The following is a 15,861-nucleotide window of genomic DNA, read 5'->3' as shown; positions in this document are numbered from 1 at the left end:
CCATAATATTGTCCTCAACTACATCGCCCTTGTATAAGCCTTCTATATACTCCTTCCACCTTTCTGCCTTCCCTTCTTTGCTTAGAACTGGGTTGCCATCTGAGCTCTTGATATTCATACACGTGGTTCTCCAAAGGTCTCTTTAATTTTCCTGTAGGCAGTATCTATCTTACCCCTAGTGAGATAAGCTTCTACATCCTTACATTTGTCCTCTAGTCATCTCTGCTTAGCCATTTTGCACTTCCTGTCGATCTCATTTTTGAGACGTTTGTATTCCTTTTTGCCTGCTTCATTTACTGCATTTTTATATTTTCTCCTTTCATCAATTAAATTCAATATTTCTTCTGTTACCAAAGGATTTCTAGCAGCCCTCGTCTTTTTATCTACTTTATCCTCTGCTGCCTTCACTACTTCATCCCTCAGAGCTACCCATTCTTCTTCTGTGTTTCTTTCCCCCATTCCTGTCAATTGTTCCCTTATTCTCTCCTTGAAACTCTGTACAACCTCTGTTTCTTTCAGCTTATCCAGATCCCATGTCCTTAAATTCCCACCTTTTTGCAGTTTCTTCAGTTTTAACCTACAGGTCATAACCAATAGATTGTGGTCAGAGTCCACATCTGCCCCTGGAAATGTCCTACAATTTAAAACCTGATTCCTAAATCTCTGTCTTACCATTATATAATCTATCTGATACCTTTTAGTATCTCCAGGATTCTTCCATGTATACAACCTTCTTTTATGAGTCTTGAACCAAGTGTTAGCTATGATTAAGTTGTGCTCTGTGCAAAATTCTACTAGGCGGCTTCCTCTTTCATTTCTTAGCCCCAATCCATATTCACCTACTATGTTTCCTTCTCTCCCTTTTCCTACACTCGAATTCCAGTCACCCATTACTATTAAATTTTCGTCTCCCTTCACTATCTGAATAATTTCTTTTATTTCATCGTACATTTCTTCAATTTCTTCGTCATCTACAGAGCTAGTTGGCATATAAACTTGTACTACTGTAGTAGGTGGGGGCTTCGTATCTATCTTGGCCACAATAATGCGTTCACTATGCTGTTTGTAGTACCTTACCCGCATTCCTATTTTTTTATTCCTTATTAAACCTACTCCAGCATTACCCCTATTTGATTTTGTATTTATAACCCTTTATACACCTGACCAAAATTCTTGTTCCTCCTGCCACCGAACTTCACTAATTCCCACTATATCTAACTTTAACCTATCCATTTCCCTTTTTAAATTTTCTATCCGTGGAACGCCAGTTTTCTTTCTCCTGATAACGACATCCTCCTGAGTAGTCCCCGCCCGGAGATCCGAATGGGGGACTATTTTACCTCCGGAATATTTTACCCAAGAGGACGCCGTCATTATTTAATCATACAGTAAAGCTGCATGTCCTCATGAAAAATTACAGCTGTAGTTTCCCCTTGCTTTCAGCCGCACGCAGTACCAGCACAGCAAGGCCGTTTTGGTTAATGTTGCAAGGCCAGATCAGTCAATCATCCAGACTGTTGCCCCTGCAACTACTGAAAAGGCTGCTGCCCCTCTTCAGGAACCACACGTTTGTCTGGCCTGTCAACAGATACCCCTCCGTTGTGGTTGCACCTACGGTACAGCTATCTGTATCGCTGAGGCACGCAAGCCTCCCCACCAACGACAAGGTCCATGGCTCATGGGGGGGATGTTGCCATTAGTTTCAAAATATTTCCTGATTAAATGTATTTGCAACTGAAGCTCTGTATTATATATCATACTAGCTTAGCATCCAGTGCTGCGCTCTCGTAGATCGTATAGCCCGCACAGATTTTGTTTTTGTTTAATCGAATTTTTATGTGGTTCACAAATTGCAACTCCTTCTAAACTTTTCACGCTAATTAAGGCCATATAACATGGTCTTTTCCGAACGACATCCGACCAAAAGGCGATTCTGCTAGTTGGAGTCCAAAGTTTCTATTAATCATGCCTTTTGCGTTCTTGAGGAGATTTTTGCATAAAAACTTTCATCCCTTAACAAATTTTTTTTATATGTTTATTTTTTTACAATTTTAACATGGTCTTTTCCGAATGTACATCCGACCAATAGGGGATTCTGCTCGTTCGAGTCCAAAGTTTTTGTTAATGTCCCCTTTTGCATTCTTGAGAAGATATCTCCATAGCAACTTTCATTCCTCAACAAATATTTCTTTATGTCTTTATTTCCTTACGATGTAGCATGGTATTTTTCGAATGTACATCCCATCAAAAGGCGATTCTGCTAGTTGGAGTCCAAAGTTTCTGTTAATCACGTTCCTGAGGAGATATTTCCATAGCAACTTTCACTCATTAAGAAATATTTTTTTCTATCTAACCAAGAAGTGAAATAGTAATTTTCACAAATATAGTTTTAAATTTTTTTAATGCAACGAAATATTGTCTTCAAAATTTTCTTCTCTTATTGCACTCCCTGAGGGCTGAGTGCACCCCGCTTGCCAACAGCGCTCGGCAGACCAGATGGTCACCCATCCGAGTGCTAGCCCAGCCCGACAGCGCTTAACTTCGGTGATCTGACGGGAACCGGTGATACCACTGCGCCAAAGCCGTCGGCTTTACAGAGACTACTCGGCACAAAAAAATTCATTTTTGCTTTACTTGTAGCTCTGTAAATCTGGTTCATTGTGATGTGACCATCATTACGGTAAAGGTCATAGTTATTGTGATATTTATGTGGAAGTAAAACAAAAAACTTTTCAATGGAAAATAGGGTTCTGTATGATATTGCGTTTGGTGCATATTACACAATATGTTGCTACTTATCGAATACAGCTAACATAGTGAATCTTTCTGTAGACTTGGGTGGAGGTCTCTATCTGTCACCAACCTCCAGAAAATTGATCTGATGGAGCACACTCATTTGAGATCGTGTATTGCCATTGATAAAGCCAGAGTGAAATGTCCCCAACATTCCTCCTATTTCATAAACGGTAACAGAGATCGAAGTGAGAGTTTGGCAAATGACCGCACGCAGAAAGGGCAGTGTCTACCATATGGTTATACAAAACTTCATTATCTACTATGTTATTCCACTAACTACAGACTTTTTCGATGACAGAATGGCGTGCGGTTCTAGGCGCTTCAGTCTAGAACCGCGTGACAGCTACGGTCGCAGGTTCGAATCCTGCCTCGGGCATGGATGTGTGTCCCTAGGTTTGTTAGGAGTAATTATTTCTAAGTTCTAGGCGACTTATGACCTCAGAAGTTAAGTCGCATAGTGCTCAGAGCCATTTGAACCATTTGATGAAAGTATGCAATTTTGAAGGGACATAGACACCTAGTGAAACGATAAATACTATCGGTTTTGAAACAATGTGAATGAATACGTAACACATTTATTTTACACGGAGGATGTGCTTTTTCATAAGGTACTGATTGACCTTACTTTTCCTCAGTTCTTAACTTTTTTTTTTAGTCATCAGTCTTCTGGCTGGTTTGATGCAATCTACCACGAATTCCTGTCTTGTTACAATCTCTTCATCTCAGAGTAGCACTTGCAACCTACGTCCTCAATTATTTGTAGATTTATTACAATCTCTGTCTTCCTCTAAAGTTTTTACCCTCTACAGCTCCCTCTAGTACCATGGAAGTCATTCCCTGATATCTTAACAGATGCCCTACATTCTGTCCCTTCTCCTTATCAGTGTTTTCCACACATTCCTCTCCTCTCCGAATGTGCACAGAACTTCCTTATTCCGTACCTCATCAGTCCACCTAATTTTCAACATTCGTCTGTAGCACCACATGTAAAATGCTTCGATTTTCTTCTATTCCAGTTTTTCCACAGTTCACGTTTCACGATCACAGAACGCTGTGCTCCAAACGTACGTTCTCGGAAACTTGTTTCTCAAATTAAGGCCTATGTTTGTTACTAGTAGACTTCTTTCTCTTGGTCAGGAATGCCCTTTTTGCCAGTGCTGGTCTGCTTTTGATGCCATGTTGCTCCGTCCATTGGTTATTTTACTGCCTAGGTAGCAGAATTCCTTAAATTCCTTACAATCAATCCTCATGTTAAGTTTCTCGCTGTTCTCATTTCTGCTACTTCTCATTACTTTCGTCTTCCTTCGATTTACTCTTAATCCATATTCTGTACTCATTAGACTATTCCAGTAAGCAAATCGTACAATTCTTCCTCACTTAATAAAGGTAATAAAGCTCTGTTTGAAAATTCTCTCACCGTTGAATGTGTGCAACATATTAGTGAGGTGAGACTGTATGAACTCTGGTGTGTTTAGGCGCCGGCCGTGGTGGTCTAGCGGTTCTAGGCGCTCAGTCCAGAACCACGCGACTGCTATGGTCGCAGATTCCAATCCTGCCTCGGGCATGGATGTGTGTGATGTTCTTAGGTTAGTTAGGTTTAAGTAGTTCTAAGTTCTAGGGGACTGATGACCTCAGCTGTTATGTCCCATAGTGCTCAGAACCATTTGAGCCATGTAGAATAAAAGATGGATTTAAAAAAAAAATTGTGTGCTTTTCTTTTGGAGTGACCGTTGTAGGTTTTGCTCGAAAGGTGCCACTCATGACGCTCCTTTGAAATTGGCAACTGGCTAACGAACAAATAAACTGCTACATTTTCGGTGGAATTTTTGTTAGATACTGAGCCTACCAGATGTGACAGTAGACCTTTTTGAATGGTCACCATCAAAGTGTGGGCGTGGATGGCTCCCACTTAATATCTACAAAAAATGTGACTACAAGCTTCAGTTCAGAACACGGCACTTCCCCTCCAGTGCTCGGCATTTCCCCTACAGCGGCTGCCGTAACCCCCACTACTGGCGCTCTCCCCACACGAGCTCTGCCCAGCCCTGCCGTATGAGCATCTACCAGCACGGACACTACTCGTGGTCTGGCTGGTCTCCACAGATGCTCAGCGAGCAGCCAGCCGACAGTCGAACAGCGTCGCTGTTTGCGAGACACTCGGTCGTAGGCGCCAGAAGGTACGCACTTGCCGTTTGTCACTGTCGCGCGTGTCGGTGAACAACCCATTCGTGGGCCGTGTCGTTGCCAGGCTGACTCGACATTGGTCTCTCTCCTCTTTACTCATTCTCCTTACCGCATCTACATCTACATCCATACTCCGCAAGCAACCTGACGGTGTGTGGTGGAGGGTACTTCGAGTACCGCTATCGGTTCTCCCTTCTTATCCAGTCTCGTATTGTTCGTGGAAAGGAAGATTGTCGGCATACCTCTGTGTGGGCTCTAATCTCTCTGATTTTATCCTCATGGTCTCTTCGCGAGATATACATAGGAGGCAGCAATACACTGCTTGACTCCTCAGTAGCTGGCCGCGGTGGCTGAGCGGTTCTCTGCTACGGTCGCAGGTTCGAATCCTGCCTTGGGAATAGATGCGTGTGATGTCCTTACATTAGTTAGGTTTAAGTAGTTCTAAGTTCTAGGGCACTGATGACCACAGATGTTGAGTCCCATAGTGCTCAGAGGCATTTGAACCATTTTTGACTCCTCAGTGAAGGTATGTTCTCGAACTTCAACAAAAGCCCGTATCGAGCTACTGCGCGTCTCTCCTGCGGAGTCTTCCACTGGAGTTTATCTGTCGTCTCCGTAACGCTTTCGCGATGACTAAATGATCCTGTAACGAAGCGCTTCTAGGCTCTTCAGCCTGGAACCGCTACGGTCGCAGGTTCGAATCCAGCCTTGGAGATGGATGTGTGTGATATCTTTAGGTTAGTTAGGTTTAAGCAGTTCTGAGTTCTAGGGGGCTGACGACGTCAGTGCTCAGAGCCATTTGAACCGTTTTTTTTTTTTCTTTTTTTTATTTTGGAACGAAGCGCGGTGCTCTCCATTGGAATGTTCAAGTGTGTGTTAAATCTTGTGGGACTTGAGTGGTAAGGTCATCAGTCTTTAAGCTTACACACTACTTAACCTAAATTATCATAAGGACAAACGCTCATGCCCTTGCCCGAGGGAGGACTTGAACCTCCGCCGGGACCAGCCGCACAGTACATGATCGCAGCGCCTTAGACCGCTTTGCTAATCCGGCGCTCTCCCATTGCATCTTCTCTATCAGCCCTATCTGGCACGGATCCCACACTGGTGAACAGTATTCGAGCAGTGGGCAAACAGGTGTACTGTATAACCTACTTCCTTTGTTGTCGGACTGCATTTTCTTAGGATTTTTCCAATGAATCCCAGTCTGGCATCAGCTTTACCGACGATTAATATTATATGGTCAATTAATTTTATATAGTCAATTAATTTTATATTGTCAATTAATTTTATACGACCACTACGCCACCGCGTGGTGTTCAGGTTCGAGACGGGCAGTGGATACAGCGTTCTGGCTCACCAGGGTACCTCACCAGAACTTCAGTGAGTCACAGTGAAGAGCAGAACTGAATTACAAATTTTGTACAGATGTTTAGAGCGATTACATGTGAACCTGAGCACTTGTGGAGTTTCCATGCTGTACATGGACTTTGCGCGCGTCTAGCACTGATTGCACAGGTGATCCCCGTTTACAAGAAGGGACGTCGAACAGGTGTGCAGAACTATAGACCTATATCTCTAACGCCTATCAGTTGTGGAATTTTGGAACACGTATTAAGTTCGAGTGTAATGACTTTTCTGGAGACTAGAAATCTACTCTCTAGGAATCAGCATGGGTTTTGAAAAAGACAATCGTGTGAAAGCCAGCTCGGGCTATTCGTCCACAAGACTCAGAGGGCCATAGACACGGGTTCACAGATAGATGCCGTGTTTCTTGACTTCCGCAAGGCGTTACATACAGTTCCTCACAGTTGTCTAATGAACAAAGTAAGACCATATGGATTATCAGACCAATTGTGTGATCGAAGAGTTCCCAGATAACAGAACGCAGCATGTCATTCTCAATGGAGAGAAATTTTCCGAAGTAAGAGTGATTTCAGGTGTGCCTCAGGGGTGTGTCGTAAGACCGTTGCTATTCACATCATATATAAATGACCTTGTGGATGACATCGGAAGTTCACTGAGGCTTTTTGTGGATGATGCTGTGGTATATCGAGAGGTTGTAACAATGGAAAATTGTACTGAAATTCAGGAGGATATGCAACGAATTGACGCATGGTGCAGGGAATGGCAATTGAATCTGACTGGAGACAAGTGTAATGTGCTGCGAATACATAGAAAGAAAGATCCTTTATCATTTAGCTACAATATAGAAGGTCAGCAACTGGAAGCAGTTAATTCCATAAATTATCTGGGAGTACGCAAGAGGAGTGATTTAAAATGGCATTATCATATAAAGTTGATCGTTGGTAAAGCAGATGCCAGACTGAGATTCATTTGAAGAATCCTAAGGAAATGCACTCCGAAAGCAAAGAAAGTAGGTTACAGTACACTTGTTCGCCCACTGCTTGAATACTGCTCAGCAGTGTGGCATCCGTACCAGATAGGGTTGATAGAAGAGATAGAGAAGATCGAACAGAGAGCAGCGCGCTTCGTTACAGGATCATTTAGTAATCGCGAAAGTGTTTCGGAGTTGATAGATAAACTGCTGTGGGAGACTCTGCAGGAGAGACGCTCAGTAACTCGCTACGGGCTTTCGTTGAAGTTTCGAGAACACACCTTCACCGAGGAGTCAAGCATTATATCGCTCCGTCCTACGTGTATCTCGCGAAGAGACCACGAGGATAAAATCACAGAGATTAGAGCCCACACAGAAGCATACCGACAATCCTTCTTTCCACGAACCTGACTGGAATAGAAGGGAGAACCGATATATGTACTGAAGGTACCCACCGCCACACCCCGTCAGGTGGCTTTCGGAGTATGGATGTAGATGAAGATGTAGATTGCCGTGTAAGTGACTGTGGCATTCCCCTGGCTGTCATCCTGTTGTTTGTCGGCAGTAACTTCCGCAGTAGCGGCCACGCCCACTGCGGCGAAAAGGCCAAAGCGTAACGGCATCGTCCACTCGGAGACGGATGCTTCATTAGCGAATGGCGAATAGGTGGGCAGGCGGGGGTGGACACATTGCGGAAATTTATCGCCGGGTATCTGTCTTGGCAGAAAGGACGGAGGACTGAAACGTTAGGACTAGCCATGAATGACGCCGATACTAACTATGCAGCAGTGTGGCTAAGTTCTCAGTTCTCAGTATCATTATGCTTATACAACGAAGCACCAAAGACACTGATACACGAATGCCTATTCAAATACAGGGTGTTACAAAAAGGTACGGCCAGACTTTCAGGAAACATTCCTCACACACAAATAAAGAAAAGATGTTATGTGGACATGTGTCCGGAAGCGCTTAATTTCCATGTTAAGCTCATTTTAGTTTGGTCAGTATGTACTGTATTTCCTCGATTCACCGCCAGTTGGCCCAATTGAAGGAAGGTAATGTTGACTTCTGTCCTTCTGTTGACATGCGACTCATTGCTCTAGAGTACTAGCATCGAGCACATCAGTAAGTAGCATCGACAGGTTGGTGTTCATCACGAACGTGGTTTTGCAGTCAGTGCAATGTCTACAAATGCGGAGTTGGCAGATGCCCTTTTCATGTACGGAGTAGCACGGGGCAATAGCCGTGGCGCGGTACGTTGTATCGAGACAGATTTCCAGAACGGAGGTGTCCCGACAGGAAGACGTTCGAAGCAATTGATCGGCGTCTTAGGGAGCACGGAACATTCCAGCCTATGACTCGCGACTGAGGAAGACCTAGAACGATGAGGACACCTGCAATGGACGAGGCAATTCTTCGTGCAGTTGACGATAACCCTAATGTCAGCATCAGAGAAGTTGCTACTGTACAAGGTAACGTTGACCATGTCACTGTATGGAGAGTGCTACGGGAGAACCAGTTGTTTCCGTACCGTGTACAGCGTGTGCAGGCACTATCAGCAGCTGATTGGCCTCCACGGGTACACTTCTGCGAATGGTTCATCCGACAATGTGTCAATCCTTATTTCAGTGCAAGTGTTCTCTTTACGGATGAGGTATCATTCCGACGCCGGCCGCGGTGGTCTCGCGGTTCTAGGCGCGCAGTCCGGAACTGCGCGACTGCTACGTTCGCAGGTTCGAATCCTGCCTCGGGCATGGATGTGTGTGATGTCCTTAGGTTAGTTAGGTTTAAGTAGTTCTAAGTTCTAGGGGACTGATGACCACAGCTGTTAAGTCCCATAGTGCTTAGAGCCATTTGAACCATTTTTTTCGTTCCGACGTGATCGAATTGTGAATTTTCACAATCAACATGTGTGGGCTGACGAGAATCCGCACGCAATTGTGCAATCACGTCATTAAACACAGATTTTCTGTGAACGTTTGGGCAGGCATTGTTGGTGATGTCTCGATTGGGCTCTGTGTTCTTCCACCTACGCTCAATGGAGCACGTTATCACGATTTCATACGGAATACTCTACCTGTGCTGCTAGAACATGTGCCTTTACAAGTACGACACAACATGTGGTTCATGCACGACGGAGCTCCTGCACATTTCAGTCGAAGTGTTCATACGCCTCTCGACAACAGTTTGGTAGAGGCAGGCCTCCACGCTCTCCTGACCTTAACCCTCTTGACTTTCATTTATGGGGGCATTTGAAAGCTCTCGTCTACGCGACCCCGGTACAAAATGTGGAGACTCTTGGTGCTCGTAATGTGGACGGCTGTGATTCTCCAGAGCTGCATCAGTGCTTCAGGGATTCCGTGCGACGGAGGGTGGATGCACGCATCCTCGCTAACGGAGGACATTTTGAACATTTCCTGTAACAAAGTGTTTGGAGACAAGCTGGTACGTTCTGTTGCTGTGTGTTTCCATTCCATGATTAATGTCATTTGAAGAGAAGTAATAAAATGAGGTCTAACATGGAAAGTAAGCGTTTCCGGACACATGTCCACATAACATATTTTCTTTCTTAGTGTGTGAGGAATGTTTCCTGAAAGTTTGGCCGTACCTTTTTGTAACACCCTGTATACTGATTAGCCAGAACATTATGACCACCGACCTGCTATTGATATAAGCCTGTCGAGGTGACAGCAGAGTCACCTGGCGAAAAACGACTTCTAATGTGACACACGCACCGTGCATACAGTTTAAGTGAGCGTGTTGTCAGTGTGTGGAATGGGGAAGGCGCGCGACCCGCCTGAGTTTGAACGAGGGCCGATACTGACGACCCGGAGACTGGGCACGAGCTTTCCGGGAACGTCGTGGTGAGTGTCTTCAACACTTGGCCAACCCGAGGTGAAACCACGTCCAGAGCTCGTGTAGCCGGGCAGCCACCGCTCATTACAGATGTCGAACGTCGTAGGCTGGGCAGACTGGTAAAACAGGACAGGTGGCGAACTGTGGCGGAACTACCGTCAGACTTTAATGCTGGGCAGAGTACAAATGCGTCTGAACATACAGCGCACCAAACACTCCTACCAATGGGTCACCACACCCAATGACCCATGCATGTGTTAATGTTAACACCACAGCATTGGCAAGTACGGCTGAAATGGGCACGTGACCATTGGTACTGGATGTTGGCCCAGTGACAGAGAATTGCACGGTGTGGCGTATCCCGATACCTACATCATGATGCTGATAGGAGTGCGCGAATCCGTCATATTCCAGGAGAACAGCACCTCAACACCTGTATTGCGTGACGGAGACAAGTTGGCAGCGGCTCCATTATGCTCTGGGGAACATTCACGTGGGCTTCCTTGGGTCCAGTGGAGCTCGTGCAAGCCATCAACACAGCCAAGGAGTAACGAAGATTGGCTAAAATTTACAGATGCGCGAAATTTGGCACGGACTTCAATGCGAGATGCCTTTAATAGGATCCACAACGAAACACTGTCTGGAATTTTGGTAGAAAATCCGACGAAATTCTGTTCGTATGTAAAGTACACAAGGAGAAAGACGCAGTCAAGACCTTCGCTGTGCAGTGCCGATGGTACTGTTACCGACGACTGTGCCACTAAAGCGGAGTTATTGAATGCAGATTTCCGAAATTCCTGCACCATGGAAGACGAATGGAATATTCCACAATTTGACACACGAACAGCTGCTAGCATGAGTTTCTTAGAAGTAGATATCTTAGGGGCTGCGAGGCAACTCACATCGCTTGGTACTGGCAAGTCTTCAGGTCCAGATTGTATACTGATTACGTTTCTTTCAGATTACGCTGATACAATAGCTCCCTACTTAGCAATCATATACAACCACTTGCTCACCGATAGATCTGTACCTACTGATTGGAAAATTGCGCAGGTCGCACCAGTGTTTAAGAAGGGTAGTAGGAGTAATCCATTTAACTACAGGCCTATATCATTGACGTCGGTTTGCAGTAGGGTTTTGGGGCATATACTGTATTCAAACATTATGACTCAACTTGAACGGAACGATCTATTGATACGTAATCAGCACAGTTTTAGAAAACATTTTTCTTGTGCAACGCAGCTAGCTCTTTATTCGCACGAAGTAATGGCTGGTATCGACAGGATATCTCAAGTTGATTCCATAATTCTAGATTTCCGAAAAGCTTTTGACACCGTTCCTCACAAGCGACTTCTAATCGAGCTGTGGGCCTATGGGGTATTGTCTCAGTTGTGCAACTGGATTCGTGATTTCCTGTCAGGAAGGTCGCAGTTCGTAATAATAGACGGCAAATCATCGAGTAAAACTGAAGTGATATCAGGTGTTCCCCAGGGAAGCCTCCTGGGACCTCTGCTGTTCTTGATCTATATAAATGACCTGGGTGACAATCTGAGCAGTTCTCTTAGGTTGTTCGCAGATGATGGTGTAATTTACCGTCTAGTAAGGTCATCTGAAGACCAGTATCAGTTGCAAATCGATTCATAAAAGATTGCTGTATGATGTGGCAGGTGGCAGTTGACGCTAAAAAACGAAAAGTCTGAGGTGATCGACACGACTTCCAAAAAAAATCCGTTGGAATTCGATTACTCGATAAATAGTACAATTCACAAGGCTGTCAATTCAACTAAGTATCTGGGTGTAAAAATTATGAACAACTTCAGTTGGAAAGACCACATAGATAATATTGTGGAGAAGGAGAGCCAAAGGTTGCGTTTCATTGGCAGGACACTAAGTAGATGCAAAAAATCCACTAAAGAGACAGCTTACACTACACTCGTTCGTCCTCTGTTAGAATATTGCTGCGCGGTGTGGGATCCTTACCAGGTGGGATCGATGGAGGACATCGAAAGGGTGCAAAAAAGGGCAGCTCGTTTTGTATTATCACGTAATAGGGGAGAGAGGTGGCAGATATGATACGCGAGTTGAGATGGAAGTCTTTAAAGGAAAGACGTGTTTCGTCGCGGCTTGATCTATTTACGAAATTTCAGACACCAACTTTCTTTTCCGAATGCGAAAATATTTTGTTAAGCTCAACCTACATAGGTAGGAATGATCATCACAATAAAATAAGAGAAATCAGAGCTCGAACAGAAAGGTTTAGGTGTTCGTTTTTCCCGCGCGCTGTTCAGGAGTGGAATGGTAGAGAGATAATATGATTGTGGTTCGATGAACCCTCTGCCATGCACTTAAATGTTCATTGCAGAGTAATCATGTAGATTGAGATGTAGATGTAGATGGTTGCAGACCACGTACACCTCTTCGTGACGGTCATGTGTCCCGTTGGTAGTGGCATTTTTCAGCAAGATAATGCTCCATGTCTAAAGGCCAGGAGAATGACGGAGCTGTTCGAGGAACACAGTGGCGACTTCCAGTTGACATGCTGGCCCCCGTCTCAACTCGCCAGATCTGAACCCTATCGAACACATCTGGGATGAGTTTGGATGTGGCGTCAGAGCTCGTCGTCCCCCTCTCCTGAATTTGCGGGAATTAGGTGATTTGCGAGTGCAGAGGTGGTGCCAACTCCCTCCAGCGATTTACCGAGGCCTCATTTCTAGCATGCCACGATGCACCACCGCTGTTATCCGTGCCAAAGGTGGACTTACCGGCTATTAGGTAGGTGGTCATAATGTTCTGGCTGATCGGTGTAGGCTGAGCAGTGCGACCGAAACACAACACTCCCACCACCCTTCCAAATCCTGTCTTTTCGTTATTACTCTTCCATCCTTTCTGTTCACCCTCGGTTCTTGTACATACGAGGGGGCTTGAAAAGTCGGTGCAAAAATAAAAACTATTTACGAGTTTGGGGTACATCTTTTTTATTTTTCCACATAGTCTCTTTTTAGAGTTACACACTTCGTCCAATGCCGTTCTTATTTGTTGATACCTTCCGAATAACAGGAATTGTCCAAGTCTGCAAAATAGCTATTAGTTGCTGCAATCACGTCGTAGTTTGAGTAAAATATTTCTCCCTCTGGGCATTTCTTCAAATTGGGGAACAAATAGTAGCCTGAGGGAGCCAAGTCTGGAAAATTGGGGGGGATTTGAAACGAGTTGGAATCCTACTTCCATTAATTTTGATGACGTGTGTGCTGGTGCATTGTCGTGATGGAAAAGGACTCTTTTGCGGTCCATTTGCCGGAGTTTTTTCTTTGCACCTCGGTTTTGAAACGGTCCAATAACGATCAGTAACATCCACCTGTAATAGTTTTACCCTTTTCCAGATAGTCGATGAGAATCACCCCGTGCGAATCCCAAATGACAGACGCCATAAACCTTCCGGCAGAAGGAAAGATTCTCCCTTGGTAACCCATTGTTCAGATTGTTGTTTGGTCTCAGGAGTATAGTAATGTATCCATCTTTCATCCACAGTGACGAAACGACGCTTTAAGTCTTGGGGATTCTTCCTGAACAGCTGCAAACTATCCTTGCAACACTTCACATGATTCCGTTTTTTGTCAAGCGTGAGCAATCGCGGAACCCATCTTGCGGATAGGTTTCTCATGTCCAAATGTTTATGCAAAACATTATGTACCCGTTCATTCGAGATGCCCACAGCTCTAGATCCATCACAATATCATGGATTTTATCAATGATTTCTGGAGTCATAACCTCCACAGGGCGTCCAGAACGTTCAGCATCACCTGTGCCCATATGGCCACTCCGAAAATTTGGAAAACACTTATGAACTGTTCTGATCGAAGGTGCAGAGTCACCGTAATGTTTATCTACTTTCGCTTTATGCTCCTGAGGTATTTTGTCTCTCATAAAGTAATCACCACACGAAATTCTTTTTCGTCCATTTTTTGACAATCACTCGATTTTCTTGATTCACACGAATGCAAAACACAAAGAAATAGACTAATATGGCTGAACCTTTGTCTGCGTTCTTTCCAAAGATACTACTAACTAAACATAACTACGATACGCGCCGGTGGTGACATCTCTCGGGCTCTGCACGGACTTTTAAACGCCCCTCGTATTTATGTTACCCGTCTTCCGCTGCCTTCACTCTCAAGCGCAATGTTAGAACTGCCTATGTGATACCTTTTCTAAGGCCAAACCGACCGCCATCCAACAGATGGTTACAATTACTTAGTATTTTGGAAGCCTGTGACTTTGCAATGATACATGGCAAGTTGGCGATCCGTCTTTTTCCATTGTCCAGAATGAGATTTTCACTCTGCAGCGGAGTGTGCGCTGATATGAAACTTCCTGGCAGATTAAATCTGTGTGCCGGACCGATACTCGAACTCGGGACCTTTGCCTTTCGCGGTCAAGTGCTCTACCAACTGAGCTACCCAAGCACGACTCACGCCCCGTCCTCACAGCTTTTTTTCCGTTGTGTTCCAGGCACAACAACAACATAGGGCGCAGCGGGCGCTGGAGCGAGAACAACGGGAGCTGGACCGCGAGATGAGGGAGATGGAGTACCAACAACAGCAACAGCAGCAACAACTGCAGCAGCAGCAACAGCAGCAGTACCAGCAACAACAGCAGCGGGAGTGCAGGTCGTCATCGCTCCAGTCCATGTGAGTCACGCCCTTCATCTTCTAGTTACCAGTTTTTAAAAGGGAAACAACTGTTGTCATCTTTGCCCTATACCACTGTATTCCAGAGTTCACGCCTAAGCTGGTTATCCCTCGTGCTTGATATTTCCCATCTATGCAGATGTTTTTATTCCAGATGTAAATTTTCTGTATGGTAAGCGACCTCGTAGATCGAGTGTGGTGTGCGTACTGTAGGACCTTCGGTACACACACCATCAGATTATTTGACTTGTCGCTCTAACGAAGTAGGCGAGTGTCAGAAATACGTTTCATGGTCTTATCGTGGCGTGCTTATCTTCTGCCGTTAGGTCAGACGATAGAAATGCCACTTGCACGCTTAGAGTAGCAGATTGACGGTGACCAACTTTAAACAGAACTTGATTAATTTTCACACACATTTATTAAAATAATAACAAGCATAAAATTACTTAACTTGATTCTGGATGCTATTTACAATTGACAATCTGAAGTTCCTTTGGCCTTGGTGCGTTAATCTTATTCTCACATATCTCTGATACTTGACAAAGTGTCTATACATTTATCTTCATGGCTATGTACAGGAATATGGTAATCTTATTAGGCGCAGACTGAAACTGGACTATAGACTGGTACAGACAAAGGTGGACTGGTGCAGACTGATGCAGACAAATGCAGACTGACTAATCGGAGGTCTGTACACTCGTCATAATACCTCGCGTGTTCATGTATCACTGTGCGAGTGTTATCCGTGACGAGAAAAGGTTCTACGTTAGCAGCAATCTCATTGGCGGCGTTACATATTAATACGCAGATCCGCGGAAGCAGAATTTGGTCCGTCTCTAAGGCAGCGCCATCTCGTAGTGCGAGGATGGAGGAGCGCTGCGCCTGCACTGTTGTGCTTAGGAAAGTTGTGTATGCGCTGACTATGCAGAACCATGTACACAACATCCAGGAAACAGCGTTAGGCTTGCTAACAGTCCAGCAGGTATCATTCGACCGCTA

General features: G+C 44.8%; 1 protein-coding gene and 1 pseudogene across 1 annotated transcript in view; one reads left to right on the top strand and one right to left on the bottom strand.

Annotated features, from left to right (window-relative positions):
- The window catches only part of LOC126295059 (voltage-gated potassium channel subunit beta-2-like), a 1,105,917-nt gene that overhangs the window by 583,649 nt on the left and 506,407 nt on the right, over positions 1-15,861 (top strand). The window contains exon 4 of the mRNA XM_049987306.1: positions 14,684-14,862. Within this exon, the coding sequence (XP_049843263.1) occupies positions 14,684-14,862 (179 nt within the window). The remainder of the gene's footprint in view (positions 1-14,683; positions 14,863-15,861) is intronic.
- On the bottom strand, positions 2,473-2,590 carry LOC126295570 (5S ribosomal RNA; annotated as a pseudogene).

Source organism: Schistocerca gregaria, chromosome 11 (assembly GCF_023897955.1).
Source record: "Schistocerca gregaria isolate iqSchGreg1 chromosome 11, iqSchGreg1.2, whole genome shotgun sequence".
Taxonomy (NCBI): Eukaryota; Metazoa; Arthropoda; class Insecta; order Orthoptera; family Acrididae; genus Schistocerca; species Schistocerca gregaria.
This window is presented reverse-complemented; position numbering and strand designations above follow the sequence as displayed.